The 16,540-nt window shown below is 36.5% G+C and overlaps 1 protein-coding gene across 3 annotated transcripts in view; it reads left to right on the top strand.

The window, feature by feature from the left end:
* The window catches only part of KITLG (KIT ligand), an 83,404-nt gene that overhangs the window by 37,525 nt on the left and 29,339 nt on the right, over positions 1-16,540 (top strand). For all 3 annotated transcript variants that reach the window (XM_055357901.2, XM_004053649.4, XM_004053648.4), the window contains one exon: positions 10,460-10,522. In XM_055357901.2, the coding sequence (XP_055213876.1) occupies positions 10,460-10,522 (63 nt within the window). The remainder of the gene's footprint in view (positions 1-10,459; positions 10,523-16,540) is intronic.

Here is a 16,540-nt window from a genome sequence, read left to right as displayed (position 1 = left end):
AACCAAAATGTCTTGACTCTTATTTAATCTCAATTCCTATTATGACTAGTTATCATCTGTGTTGTATAGATTTATAAGGATGCCAGATTAATACAAATCTTCAAAATATGTTTAAAGTAGGTCACTACTTTAGAGCCAGCAGATCACAGTCTCTCAGGGACTTATTTAAGGTACAGCTCTAAGGGCATCACTATACCGAATCTCAACTTGTGGAGATGGGGTGTAAGAAACCTAATGTTTCCAACTAGCATCTACATAAAAGTTATTTATGTAGAAGTATCAGGACTGCTTAGGCCATAATGTTTATAGAGTGTGTGTGTGTGTGTGCATATGTGTGTGTGTATTTTAATGTTTGAAAAGAAGTGGAGTGTTCCTATCCTAACTTACTAATTTCATTTATTCAAACAGCAACATGAGTGACTGTTGAGATTTATGGATGTAGATAATCACAGCCTTTCTCTATACATGGTGGGGCAGAGCATCTTGAAGGAAGTCGGGAATACTAGGTTGTTTTAATACCAGCTCCACTATTACCTGGCTGTGTGGCCTTGAACAAATCACTGAATCCTTCTGGCATTCAATTTCCTAATTTTTCAAATGAGGAACATGGACATGATCAATAGTTATTAATCTAGGGCTGATAAACTTCAAATGCTTACACATGAAGCTCAGAATTGTGCTGCCTTCGTATGCCTTATGTTCATTTCTGAGGAGAGTGTGTAGCTTTTATCATTTCTCAGAGAAATCTAAGACCCCAAAGAAGATAAGAACTACTAAATTAGAGAAACTTGGAGACCCTTTTCAGCTTTGAAATTATTTTATTCCATAATGATGTTTTTTCAGGTTGCACCTCTTGGAATAATTCAATAATGACTCGACTGAAGGAGGTTATATAGGATGAGAGGAATTTGCTTTGCAGACATAACCTTGCTACATTTTATGTGAGGGAAAGAAAGTGGCCTGACAGTCCATTTTTGCCTGTGCTCACAGTTATTCCTTCAATGGAAATCATTCCTTTGCAGCCCCTACCAGTTTCATCTTTGCATTAGGTGGCAACCTGCACTGTGCCCACACACTTGAAGTTTTTTTGCTTGAAGTGATTCTCATGTCACAGAAGCACACGATTTATGACTTTAATGTCAACTTTTTTTTTAATTTCTTCTTGAACACTTTGTACTGCCCCTACAGTCCCCGTGGTTTTTATTCGAAATGCTTCTGGCCTGTTTACTAAGCATAATAGTTCATCTATTTACAGAACATTTTGCTTTGTTTCTAAAAAAATGTTGCAACATTTGTTTTAAATGGCAAACTCAAACTTACCTAAAGAAAGGGTCAAGTATCTGGGAAGAGGATGAATCAAGCTTTTATAACTTGTATCTATGGGATAGTTAGGTTGCAGCTTTTAGTAGTTGTAATTGTTCATATAGGAAGGAAATCCAGATATTGAAAAAGTTCAAACTAGTTTTCTCTGTGTATTCTCCCTACTCTTCTCTTTGTTTGTGACGACTTTGTTTCTTCATTTGAGGCAATTTAACTCAATATGATTTTGTTGCTAAAGAGAAAAAATGTTTTGTCTTTAACTTTCTATTGGGTAATGACTTGTCTTCCGCAAAATGTTTCTTAAGGTCCCATCGCCATCTCGTAAAGGTGAAATTACTCTGTCTTTTCAAGGTCAGTCCACAAATTAGTAAGATAGCATTAGAACAAAGGAATCTATTATCTTCCTGGTCTTGTGATAGGCACTTATTTCAAGTTGGCTATATTTATACATGATTCATGGAGATTATCGTAATGAGAGATTATAAAAATATCCTCAGATAACACATTTTCACACCGTGAATAGACAGTTTTGATTAATTCTGATTATTTTTCTTCTTCAAATATTATGTCCCTCAAATAGAATTACCACTGTGTTAAAGTGAAGAATTGGAGTCTCTGAATGTCCCCATTTCTGGATGAATTCTAAGCTTTTCTTCAGATGACCTAGGTATATCATTAATAGTGAAGATTTCACTGACCTTTGAAAAATAATAGTTTGAAAGATAGTTTTCAAGTTTTATTTTATTAGGTTGCAATATTTAGCATTTTCATTTCTGCTCCTGTGGTCAGCAGAAAATTCTTTCTCTATTTAAAGCTAAATTTAGGACATTTTGTATTTTAAAAAAAGGACTATTCGAAATAATATTTATTAAAACTCTAGATAGATTGCTATATTATCAAGCATATCAGTCTTATTGTTAGGAAAACATTGTTCTTCCTTTATAGAATAAACTACTTGGATAATATGTCTTCTGCTCCTTGAATTTTTATGTTTATCTCTTGTAGAGATGTGGGTCCCATTATGTTGCCCAGGCTGGTCTCAAACTCCTGGCCCCAAGAGATCCTCCCACCTCTGCCTCCCAAAATTCTGGGATTACAGGTGTAAGCCACCATGTGCAGCCTGCTCCTTGGTTTTTTAAAACAATAGTTATGAGTACATAGACACCATGCAGAAACACTTTGCATGGATTGTCTCCTTTACTTTTCATAACTTTACAAGATAACTATTTTTAGCCTAGTATATTGGTTAGAAAGCTGAGATCTAGTGGTATTTAGTAATCTGATTGTCATCACTTGGGAAATAGTTGAATAGAGGTTTGACCCCTTAACTACCTATCATTGAGGTACAGTAATGCAGTTCAGAATTTATAATGCCTTCCCAGTAGTTTAAGATGTAAGTTTCAACTACAATTAATGAATTATCATTGTAACCTACTGAATTTTATTTCCTGAATAGTAGTCACCTTATCTTACTGTGATTAGGAAGCTATCATATTGTAGAAGCTCAGTTAGTTACTTAATTGGAATCATCATCATAAGCTGTGTCATCATCATAAGGTATGTCATCATCATGAGGTATTATACACTCCCTAAATATTGTAGTTTATAATCTCTTCTATTTGAAAGAAAAAATTGTTATCTATCTTTATTTAGATATTCTTTACTGAGGAAAGATGACCTTGAAAAGCCTCCTGAAGCTGTCATCTTAATTTTTTTTTTTTGAGACAGGGTGTCTATCACCCAGTCTGGGGTACAGTGGTGCAATCATGGCTCACTTGAGCCTCAAACTCCTGGGCTCAAGTGATCCTCCTGCCTCAGCCTCTCTAGTAGCTGGGACTCCAGAGTAGTTGCCACCATACCTGACTAATTTTTTAAATTTTTTTCTTGAGATGGACTCTCACTTTGTTGCCAAGTCTGGTCTCAAACTCCTGGCTTTAAGCAATCCTCTCACCTTGGCTTCTTAAAGCAGTAGGATTACAGGTATGAACCACTGTGCCCTGCCAATTTATTTTTAATCACTAATTGAGTTACCATTTTAAAAAAGTGCAGTTACACTTGAAAACTATAGGTAATAAACCTGGTTGGTTAGATTTTTAGTCAATATTAGTGGTAGATACTTTTTTAGGAGAAACAAAAAAGCAAAAAGCTTTTTTGGGGGGTGTTATTTCTGAAGGTTGAACAACTAACATAGTAAGCTACTGTACATGAGTGAATGATGACATTTAGATAGAAGTGTAGAGCTTTTTTCCTCTACAGCCATGATTATTACACTTTGCTAGGTCTGAAAATCATAGACTCTTTCCCCAGAAAAGTTGACATATGCACAGCATTTTATAAAAGTGTCAAGGGAGTCATAGATAACTACTGAATTTTGATTCCTGTCTTGGACTTGGGAGAGACAGCATAACAAGTAAGGGTCTTGCAAAGATGTCCAAGGTGGCCACTGATCTCATGAGATTTAGGGACCTCAGTGACCCTTGAACCATGAGATCCAAAGGTTTTTAGATCAGTGATCTAGAAAGGAAGTTAAGTGTTCTGACTTTGAGTTATTTTTCTTCTGAGTCCAAATACCTGCAGGGTGTGGTATGCAGCCAGTGCCAGTTTGGCTTGCAAAGACTTCTTGGCCAAGTCTCCAGCATTTCCAAACGCTGTTCTCCCGTGGATGTTTTTCCAGTGTCACTGGACGTGGTCAATCGTTAGGATATCCAAAGAAGACAGTAAATGGGTCCCACCTAGCACAGTTAGCTCATCATCCAGTCAGTAACTTGTTTTTGCAGTTTTTTATTTTACAATCTGGCATAGTATTGACATCCTTGCACTCCAAACCAGAGCTCATTAGAATGAGTTGGCCTTTGGTAAAATTTTCCGTCAATTAATTTTTTTTTTTGCCATGAATTTCTTTAGTAGAACAGATTTGTTTTTTAAAATACATAGCCTTGGTTACTTATCCATTTAACCCTACCAATAGGGAATACCTCCCTGGACTCTAGACCTGGTTCCTGCTTTTCTAGTTTCCAGTTTGCATGTAAACATTTAATGTATATTCAGATTCCTAGTGGTCTTCTAATCTTTTGTCTGTCTCTGTTTTCTCTTTGCTCCAAACTGTCTTACCATACTAATCTTGGTATTTTACTACCAGGTTCCTTCTCTGCTGAAACACGTTCAGCGTTGCATCACCACTTACATAAGTAAGTCAAACCAGACTGAATTTATAGAAATTATCTAGTTTGCCCTCTTTATCTTACAGACAAGGAGTAGAACTTCCACAGAGATGATGCTGTGTGTCTAAGCAGAAGCAACTTGCTGTGGAGTTCTGATGGTAGAACTGTTCCTACTGTACCTTACTACCTACCATTTGACCTCCTTAGCTCAACGTTTGGAGGGTCTCTCTCAAATGGAGTTTTCCTGGAATATTTCTTATCTCTTAACTGGTCTCCCTAACACATTATGAGCTTTCCCATTTCTTTGCCTTTGCATAAGACCCTTCCTCTGTCTAGACTGTCCCACTCCCTTGCATTTAGTATTAATAGAAATTCATACTCATTCACATACCATGCCTAACTAAGCACTTAGTATTTTATATGAGTTATTTAATCCTTATAAATCCATCAGCTAGATTCTACATGATTCCCATGTGACACATGTAAAAATTTAGGCTGAAGTAGATGAAGTGACTTGCCCAAGACTTCTGAGTTAGTAGGTCTCAGGGCCAGGATCCAACCTGAGTGGTCTGTCTCCAGAACCTGTGCTATTAATCCATACATTAAATTCACTGCCTCTAAGGAGTATTTTCCAAGTTGCAGGCCATAGGCTGCCTCTACTCTGTGAAACTTTCCACAGTGATATATATCAGAGAAGCAGAATTTATTTCATGGTTATCTGTGCTTTCTGGAAGGTGAGTCAATATACTACGGGGTTGAATATTTCCTACCCAAAATGCTTGGGACCAAAAGTATTTCAGATTTCATTTTTTTTTTCAGATTTTAGAATATTTGTGGTTTTTTCTTTTTAATATACTTTCCACTATTATTTTTGATTCAGCAGCTACATTTGAAGGTTTATTACTTGGGTATATTGTGTGATACTGAGGTTTGGGGTATGATTGATCCCATCACCCAGGTAGTGAACATGGTACCCAATAGGTAGTTTTTTTAACCCTGTCTTCCTGCTTCCTATCTAGTTGTCCCTGGTATCTGTTGTTGCCATCTTTATTTCCATGAGTATGCAGTGTTTAGTTCCCACTTGTAAGTGAGAACATGCAATATTTGGTTTTCTGTTCCTGTGTTAATTCACTGACAATGATGGCCTCCAGCTGCATCCATATTCCTGCGAAAGACATGATTTTATTGTTTTTTTGTGGCTGCATAGTATTCCATGGTGTAAATGTATCACATTGTCTTTATTCAGTCCATTGTTGATAGGCACATAGGTCGATTCCATGTCTTTCTATTGCGAATAGTACTGTGATGAACATACAAATGCATGGGTTTATTTGGTAGAAGGACTTATTTTGGATATACACCCAGCAATGGGATTGCTGGGTTGAATGGTAGTTCTGAATTCTTTGAGAAATCCCCAAATTTCTTTCCACAGTGGCTGAACAGTGTATATGCATCCCCTTTTCTCTGCAGCCACACCAGCATCTGTTGTTTTTTGACATTTTTTAAAATTATACTTTAAGTTCTGGGGTACAAGTGCAGAACGTGCAGTTTGTTACATAGGTATACACGTGCCATGGTGGTTTGCTGCAGCCATCAACCCGTCACCTACATTAGGTATTTCTCCTAGTGCTATCCTTCCCCTAGCCCCCCAATACCCAGTACCCTGGTGTGTGATGTTTCCCTCCCTGTGTCCATGTGTTCTCATTGTTCAACTCCCACTTATGAGTGAGAACATGTGGTGTTTGGTTTTCTGTTGTTGTGTTAGTTTACTGAGAATGATTGTTTCCAGCTTCATCCATGTCCCTGCAAAGGACATGAACTCATCCTTTTTATGGCTGCATATTATTCCATGCTGTATATGTGCCACATTTTCTTTATCCAGTCTATCACTGATGGACATTTGGGTTGGTTCCAAGTCTTTGCTATTGTGAATAGTGCCGCAATAAACATACGTGTGAATGTGTCTTTATAGTAGAATGATTTATAATCCTTTGTGTATATACCCAGTAATGGGATCGCTGGGTCAAATGGTATTTCTGGTTCTAGATCCTTGAGGAATCGCTACACTATCTTCCACAATGGTTGAACTAATTTACACTCCCACCAACATGACAGCCATTCTAACCCATATGAGATGGTGTCTTATTGTGGTTTTGATTTGCATTTCTCTGTTGATTAGTGAGGTTGAGCAATTTTTCATATGTTTCTTGGCCCCTTGCATATCTTCTTTTGAGAAATGTCTATGTCTTTTGCTTACTTGTTGTTTATGGGGTTATTTTTTTGCTTGTTGAATTGTTTAAGTTCCTTATAGATTCTGGATATTAGATCTTTGTTGGATGCATAGTTTACAAATATTTTCCTCCATTCTGTAGGTTGTCTATTTACTCTGTTAGTAGTTTCTTTTGCTGTGTAGTAGCTCTTTAGTTTAATTAGCTCCCAATTGTCATTTTTTGTTTCTGTTGGAATTGCTTTTGAGGACTTAGTCATAAATTATCCCCCAAGGCCAATGTCCAGAATGGTGTTTACTAAGTTTTCTTCCAGGATTTTTACAGTGTGGGGCCTTACATTTTAATCTTTAATTCCTTTTGAGTTAATTTTTGTATATGTTGAATAGTAGGGGTCTAGTTCCATTCTTCTGCATATAGCTAGCCAGTTATCCCAGCACCATTTATTGAATAGGGAGTCCTTTCCCTATTGTGTATGTTTGTTGACTCTGTCAAAGATCACATGGCTTGTATGCATGTAGCTTTATTTTAGATTTCAGATTAGAGATGTTCAATCTGTATAAATGCTTAGAAAGTAATATTAACACAATAATTTATTAAGCGACCACAAATATCTACAACTTGACTTTCTAAGTTCTCTTCCAAATGTGATTAGAAGGAAACCAATGAAAACCAAGGATGTAATAATGGGAGACTGTGCTATAGGTAGATGTGCTGAGCCCCAGCACACAAAGCCAGGGTTTGCATCCTACCTGCATCAGTTACTCATAATGCGTGCACCTTGGGGATACCGGTTAACCTCTCTGAGTTTCCATGACCTCATTTGTAAAATAAGCTTAATATAATCTCTCATGGGGTTGTGGTAGAGACTGTATATGAAAACTTGTTTTAAATTATAAAGCACGTTTCAAAAACAGTATTATTTTTCAGTTTCACCAGAAATTGAATATCAGTAAATCAGCTTAACGAATAAATTACTTTATTATTATACACTGCCCTGCCGCCAGTGGTAGAGTGTAGAATTCAGTGTTTTTATCAGGGAACTTCCTATAAGCCTTCTTTGAACCAATATTTGTATATAAATTATTCATGAAATGGAATTGGTCACCATTTTCTTTGCTTTTTAGACATATACTCAGATCCCACACTTTCTAAATACTAATCTAGTTGATTGTATTTTTGTATTTTTAAAATAATATAAATTATGCTTAAGAAAGGGCTGGATTGTTAAGCAGCTTGTGTTCAGAATACCTGCCACTTCTTGCTGCATTTTTCTATCTGGAATGCCTTTAATTTACCTGGTTTATTCAAAATGAGATAGAATATTGCTGCTTACTTATTGCTTTCACATCTGCAACAGGTCTGCTCTGTCTTTGTCACTAGGGTTTACATAAAATGACTAGACACTTTTTCCTTTCAAAGATGAGGATGAAGATTAAGAAGAGAAAAGAAATTATGGAAGCTTGTTGGAAAGTCTGAGAGGAAGAAAGTTAAGTGTAAAGAATAAGGGAGTTAACGCCAAAAATAAATGAACACAAATGCCGTCATGTCTGGCAGCTCAGGTGTGTTTTCAATAAGCAGCAATGGAATGGACACGGTGGCTCATGACTGTAATCCCAGCATTTTGGGAGGCCAAGGCAGGCAGATCACTTGAGGCCAGGAATTTGAGACCAGACTGGCCAACATAGCAAAACCCCATCTCTGCTAAAAATACAAAAATTAGCCAGGTGTAGTGGTGCGTGCCTGTAATCCCAGAGGCTGACACATGCGAGGATTCCTTAAGCCCAGGAGGTGGAGGTTGGAGTGAGCCAGGATTGTGCTACTGCACTCCAGCCTGGGTGACAGAGTGAGACTCTGTACCAAAAAAAGAAAAAAAAAAGCAGCAATGATTCTAATATTTTATTTAGGGTGGTATGAAGAAGGTTGATGGTGAAGATTCACAAGTGGAAAATACCCAGAACAAGTGCCCAGAGGGTGTAGAGTGTGAAAGTATGTAGTGGAGCTAAGAGACAAGGGAGGCTCTTCTCTCAAGGGACCTGAGTTCTAGTCTAGACTTAACATGTGATAGCTGTGTGACCTTAGTCAAGGCACTTGACCCCTTCTAGCCTCAGTGTCTTCATCTGTTAAATAGAGGTAATATGTCAGCGGGATCTGAGGATAAATTGTAATAATGCAGCCTAAGCCCATAGTGAGCACAGTGCCTAGCACATAGTAAATATTTGATACGTGTTAGACACTGTTACTATTTTATGATTATGTGAACTTAGGGAAGAGGAACCATACTAAGTGCCTCAGTTCAGAGCTGAAATGAGTGTCAGGTGGCATTACTGGAAGTAGGATGGTAGTAAGCACCATGAGATCAATCACTATCTTAGCTCCCATGTGACTACTTATGCCCATGCCTAAATTCATTTATCAATAAATTGTCCTCAGATTCTAGAAGCTATTGACAAGACCAAGCAGAATCATACAGAAAATGTTATGGTAAACTTGTGCGAGATGACCTAGTCTAGCAAACATGCACATGATCTTAGCTTTCTATAAGGAAGATAAAGTTTTTAGAGACAAGGTGAAGGAAAAAATAAGTCTACAAAGCAAGATAGACCCTTGAAGATGTAATGGTGCAAAACTACTTTTTTATGTATCTTATCTTAATACCCAATGGTCTAAGTCAGTTGTTGGCTAAATTATTCATCTGGGAATTTTAATGGTGACATAAGAGAAGGTTGCGGACAGCAAAGTTGGTACAGTGTGTAGGAAGAAAGAGAACCTAGAACTCTGTAACTTACTAGGGTTATATGCCTCCAAAGTCAGTTGCCGGTATAGCTCTCAGTAAAGAACATGGATTGAGTGTTTATAATGTGTTTGGCACATTCATCTATCTTAATTCTAAATGACCATTTGACATAGGTATCTTGATCTTCATTGTATAAATGAGAGGAACCAACATACAGAGTTTAGATTTGTCCCAGATTCCTTTGTCCCAAACCTATTGCTTATTCACTTATGCCAGAATGACTGATGTAAGTAAGTCAGACGTTATTTAAAGCCTTCAAAAGAACCTAGGCAAATACTTGAGACTTCTCAAATGTTCAGCCGAAGGTAAGAGAATTAAGTTACATCACAAAATGAATCTTTCTAAATTATTTCTTATAAAGCATTTGCATCTCATAAGTAGCATTGTTTTTTTGAAGTTTCACTGATCATTTTTTAGGTTCAACATAAAATAGTAGTTCTCAAATTTGGGTGCACATTGGAATCACCTGGAGGACTTGTTAAGTAAGATTCAGTAGCTCTGGTATGGCCTGAGAATATGCATTTCTGACAGATTCCCTATTGCTGGCACATCACTTTGAGGTCCACATTTTGAGAACCACTGACATAAAAAGCATGTATTTTATGATTAATCCTATGGAGGAACAAGTAGGAAAATAGTCCTTGAGGGGAATTCCAAGATCACAGGTGGGAGCTGAAATTCAGATCATGTTTCCAAAACTCAGTAGGTTATACCTAGCCAGGCATAACTGAATTTGGAGTCTAAAAGATCTGCATTATCACTTTTTTATTTTGAAGGATGCCTTTGATTACAGAGGGAAATCAAGGATTAAAAATCAATATACATGTAAATATTGAAATTCATTGGTAACTTTAAAAACACAACAGTTTTGTCTGCTTTTCTCCAAAGCACTACAAATATGATTAATTGATGTATAAGAATTTTCTTATGGAATTTTTTTTTTTTTGTCTCTGTAGGTGGCAAATCTTCCAAAAGACTATATGATAACCCTCAAATATGTCCCCGGGATGGATGTTTTGGTATGTAAACTACATTTCTGAGTTTCATTTTAGTAGCTCATAGAAGAAATGGGATCATTCATATTGAGATAGTACACTAGCTGCTATTTAGGAGCTTGCTTATTGTCAGGATTTGAAGAATTTATCTTTGGAATTTGACTTGCAGGCTTTTTTTCCCCCCCTCTTAAGCAACTGTTAAACTTTATCAGTGATCATTTCAGCACATATATCCTAGACCTGTATAGTTGTTCTTCACTATCCTTAGGGGATTGGTTCCAGGACACCTTCCAACCCTCCATCCTCCCCACTCACTCCACCATCAGGATACCCAAGTCCTAGGATGCTCAAGTCATTTCTATGAATGGCATAGTATTTGCATATAACCTATGTACATTCTTCTGTATACTTTATTTTTAAATTTTTATTTTTCACCATGGAAGGCACACTGGAACTCCTGTGTGTTCCAGGAGTTTAGTTCCAGGAATTTGGAACTAAATTAAATTATTTCTAAATTAATTCTAAATTAATTCTAATACTGAATATAATGCCTATATTACATAAATCATTGTTATACTCTGCTTTTAAAATTTGCTTTATGTTTTCTTATTGTTTGAATATTTTCCATCCTTGGTTGGTTGAATCCATGGATACAGAGGGCCATCTGTACTTCCAAAGTAAATACGATTATCTTCTTTAGACCTAGCCACAGATTTTCTCATTTTCCTTAAGCATCCCCCTAAAAAGGACTTCAGTGTAAGTTTATATAAATTCTTTTTCATAGCTGACCTATCTCACTTGTTTAATTTGAAAGCACAATTTGATTTACTAGCAGTGCAATAGATTCTTAGAACCTTACAACAAATGTATGTGTTTACTATTATAAGTACTACTCTGTTGCTGAAACCAAGAAATTTTAATTATTTTTCTCATTACACAGTATCAGAATTCATACATTAAGAAATATTTCAAGCATAGAGAATAATGTAATATCTGTATACCTATCACAGAGCTTATCAAACCTTACCATTGTGCAATATTTGCTTCAAATATATTTTTAATAATGAAACATTACAAATGTAACTAATGCCCTATGTATGCTCCTTCTCTGTCTTCATTAATCCCCACTTTGTCTCTTAGTGGTAACACTTATTCTGAGCTGGACTTTTTCATTCCAATGTGTGCTTTCAGGGCTTGTAATGTGGACAGCATTCACTAGTGTTATGCAGAGCAGGAGGAGCATTCTCTTATATGTTTACTGCAGTGTATGCACCCATACATAAGACATGGAACTTTTTGAATATTTAATAATTTTATATTAAGCTTCTATACTTTGAAGTTCGCTTATATCTTTCAACATGCTTTGACAAGTTGTTTTATGTTGACTCATTTCAACTACTGTACTGTGTTTCTTGAGTAAATTTAAAACCATTTGAGTTACTCTCTTCTCTACAACTCTCATCTTTCCATAATCTACCAACACTTATTATACATCTACTTTGTGCAAGTTGTTTTAGGTTTTGACCAATTTTTGTGGATCAGTCCATCAAAGTTGTTACCAATTTAAACACATCATTATGTGCTTGTGCTTAAAATGCATTTCAAAGACCACAAGGCTGTCATTTCAAGAGAATGTCAAAGCTACATTTCTTTTTATTAGTAAGCATTTTAGCATGAACTACCTAAAGTTTTTTTTAGAATTCCTTAGAACATGTATCTTCATGTTGAACCATTTATCCTCAAGCCTATGTCAATGTCTATCCTATTGAGTTAGGGGGAGTTCTCTGGAAATAGAAATGGAAAATTATTAGCAGCCTGAAAGTTAATTAATTTTATTATTTGGTTACTAAGCAAGTATTTAGTTAGGAAAAACTAACCAGGAGCCAGCACTTTGGCAGACACTTGAAGAAACAAACACACACCAATTAGGCAATGATCTTTAGTTCAAAAAGTTTAGTAATTGGGAAGGCAGGCAGGGGGGATTATGTGGCCTTTTTATAACACTTTTCCATTTGCAAAATGATTTCACATATTAATTTTCTTGGCTGATTAGTAAAACTCTGAGGAAGGTAAAATAGCTATTATGATTCCTGTTTTACAAATGATATATTGAGCTTTACAGCTCAAAAGTATTTTGCCCAAGGCTATACAATTAGAAAGTGACAGAGTCTTAAAAAGAAACCCCTAGGTCATCAGACTCTTAACCCTGGGTTACGGAAAGTGAGGATCTAAATAATTACAACACTTAGGGAAGGTGTTTGAAGGGAAGCCTCTAGGTAATAAAGACCCACCCCAGATCCTTCCTGACTGTAGCAGCATTTAGGATTGTGATTGCCAAGCACTCAAAGATAACCTGCTGCTCTTTGAAAAACAAACGCTAAACTGAAAACAACTAATAGAATTTTTTGTGCTGGTATAATCATAGAATATGCTAAATCATAGATTTCAATGTCGGCTTGTGATAGCAAGAGCCAAGCTTGTGAAAATAAAGCTGATTCACTGCCACATATTTTGTGCTTGTTTCTGTAATTGAGAAAAATCTACTATTGATTCTGGCATGCTATACTGGCGTAACTGCAGAAACACTGTTCTTCTTGGCCACCACCATGGGCAAGAAAAACAAGGCCATGTTTAGAGCATTGGACAGAACCAGGGGTCTCACCCTTTGTTTTACCTTCATTTTGACATGTTCGTTTCTGCGAAGACCAGAGGAGTTTCCCAGTGGGGAGGCCTCTGATTATTTGCGAGTGGTCAGAGTCCCAGCTGCCTTATCTTTTGTCTTTAAACAATAGAGGGTGGAGTGGGAATGGGTGCCAAAAAGATTCTCTGGTGCCAAAGCAATAAAATTCTGCCCATGGGCACTGGGCAGAAGAAAGCTCTAGAATAGAATACACTTTTATTTTTATTTTTATTTTGCCTTCATTTTAAAAAACAGCTAAATTCTCCTAGAAAAGGGAGTTCACTTTTCCAAGGTCCTTCTTAGAAAATTACCTAGCGGATTCTGTCTCACAAATAGCAGGGTGTGATCAACCACTTACTATTTAAATCTAATGATAATCACCAATGCTATTTTAAACTCTTTGAAACTATTATATTGCTGGACTGTTAAAATTTCCTTTAACTTCCTAACCTTAAAGAATACCTGGATATTTTTGGTCTTTTACATTTACTGGTAATGTTATTGTAGAAAGAATAAAAATGGCATTGCTGAATTGTTGCCACACACCTTCATTCACTTGAACTTCCATAGCATTACATAAACTGTGGGTTGCTTGTAATATTTGAGTTTAAAAATCTTCATTTTTTTAAAAAAAATTTATTTTTAGCTATTATGGATACATAAGAGTTGTATATATTTATGGGGTACACGTGATATTTTGATACAAGCATACAGTGTGTAATGATCAAATCAGAGTAACTGGAATATTCATCAGCTCAACTTTACAATTTCTTTATGTTAGGAACATTCCAATTCCACTCTTTTAGTTATTTTGAAACAGACATTTTTATTAACTGTGCCACCTATTTTGCTACTGAACACTGGATCTTATTCGTTTTTCAGTTTTTACTTAAAGTATATATTCATCAGTTTTCTTTTAGTTTTTTATTTGCAAATAATTTTAAATTTACAAAAAAGTTGCAAGAATATTTAAAGAACACCCATGTGCCCTTTAATCCAGATTCACCTATTTCAAGTATTTTTAACATTCTGCCTCATTTGCCTTATCAGTTGCTTTCTTTCTATGTATGCATGTGTGTTTTATTATGTTTCTGAACTTCTTGAATAAGTTGTATACTGATGCATACATGGCCATTTACTCTTAAATACTTCAGTGTGTATTTCCTATGTAAAGGATATTTTCTTACCTAAACACAGTACATTTGCAACTTCAACAAATTTTACAATAATTATAGTACTTTAATCTAGGTCTGCATTTCAATTTAGCTTTTTTGTTTTTTTGTTTTTTTTTTTTGCATTTCTTTTCCTTCGGTATAAGATCCTATCTAGGATTGGAATTTTCATTTTGATACCATGTAAATAATGACTCCCAAAGATACCTTGTTTTGGGAATATATTACCTGACATGGCAAAAAGGACTTTGCAGATGTAATTAAATTAAGGATTTATAGATGGAAAAGTTATTTTGGATTATCCAGGTGGTCCCACTCTGATTTACATGAGTTCTTATAAGAGGGAGGCAGGAGTGTCAGAGCTAGAGAGGGAGATTTGAAAATATTACACTGCTGGCTTCAAAGATGGAAGAGGGATTCACAAGCCAAGGAACGCACATGGCCTCTGAAAGCTGGAAAAGGCAAAGAAAATGATTTTTCCTTTAGAGCATCCAAAAGAAACACAGCCCTAATGAATACCTTGGTATTAGCCTATTCAGACCTATTTTAAACTTCTGACCTCCAGAACTGTAAAATAACAAATTTGTGCTGCTTTAAGCCACCAAGTTTGTAGTACTTTGTTATAGCAGCAATAATAAGCTACTACATCCTGTCTCTCTAGTCTCCTTTAAGATTTCCTCAGGCTTTCTTTGTCTTTATGGCACTGATATTTTTGAATGAGACAGTCCTCCCCTTTAAGAAAAGTGTTTCTCTTTGCAACATTTGATTGATGTTTCTTAATGCTTCTGTGGAGCTTATGCAATTCAAGTGACAATGCTACATAAGTGATGATTTGTGCTCAGGTAACCACATCCAGAGGCACACAGAGTCCATCCTCTCCTCATGGTGCTGTTTGTTTTGATCATCTGGTTAAGATGTTCAACTATTTATGTATATTTACTCATTCACAATTTGGGGAGAGACACTTTAAGGCCATATAAGCAATCCTTCTCCTTATCAAAGTTTCTCCCACAGATTTAGCATATATTGATGATACTTACCTGAACCAATCTTTGCTATCATTGTCAGTTTTTCATTAAGACTTTTTAAAGGCACAACTACATATGGAAGTGATTGGCAGCATGTGATGCCACTCTAACAATAAGCCTTCCAACCTTCTTCCCTCTTCAGTACCCTTCCTCAGGTATGCACAATTTCACTTCTTGGCTATTCTCATCTTCTTTTGCCTGGCCCTGTTATTTACCTCTGGGCTGTTTCCATTTTCTTTGATACCTCAGGATTTATTATTTGATGTTTTGATTCTTCCTGAATAGACAGAGTGATTTAAAAAGAAATACATTCAATCATTTCATTCCTGTTTCTTTATATTCATTGAAAGGCTTTTTGTTGCTCTTAGGAAACAGGAAAAGGAGCTGCTTCAACAAGGCCTCCAAGACTATAGTGATCTAGCTGGGCACAGTGGCTCACGCCTGTAATCTCAGCATTTTGGGAGGCCGAGACAGGTGGATCATGAGGTCAGGAGATCGAGACCATCCTGGTTAACACAGTGAAACCCCGTCTATACTAAAAATACAGAAAATTAGCTGGGCGTGGTGGCGGGCGCCTGTAGTCCCAGCTACTCAGGAGGCTGAGACAGGAGAATGGCGTGAACCTGGGAGGTGGAGTTTGCAGTGAGCCAAGATCGCACCACTGCACTCCAGCCTGGGCGACAGAGCGAGACTCCGTCTCAAAAAAAAAAAAGAAAGACTATACTGATCTGGCACCTTTCCACATCCTTTTTCAGTCCTTTATCGTTACCAGTTCCTTGCTGCCACATAGCGTCTTGCCTGGCTTTCTCTATTCCTGGAATCCTGATTGGTTCTTTTGTCTAGCTAACACCTGATTCTTTTAGATTTCGGTTTTGATTTTTGATGAAACCAAATTGTTCTACTGGAAACTCTTCTCATCGCACTCCTCAGAGTAGCAGTTTTGGATGTATTTGTGGGATGATTTAATAGATAATCTTCCACCAACCTGTAAACTTCATGAAGGTAGGAACTATATTCTTTTTGCTCTGCATTAGATTCTCAGTGCCTCATGGATGCTCATATGCATTTAATGAATATTTGCTGAAAGAAAGTGAAGAAAGGAAGGAAGAAGAAAAGTTCCCTACCATATAATCATTTGTAATTTCCTTGAGGCACAGATTTG

This window comes from Gorilla gorilla, chromosome 10, assembly GCF_029281585.2.
Source record: "Gorilla gorilla gorilla isolate KB3781 chromosome 10, NHGRI_mGorGor1-v2.1_pri, whole genome shotgun sequence".
Classification (NCBI taxonomy): domain Eukaryota; kingdom Metazoa; phylum Chordata; class Mammalia; order Primates; family Hominidae; genus Gorilla; species Gorilla gorilla.
The sequence above is the reverse complement of the archived record's forward strand: the minus strand, read 5'-3'. Positions and strand labels throughout refer to the sequence as shown.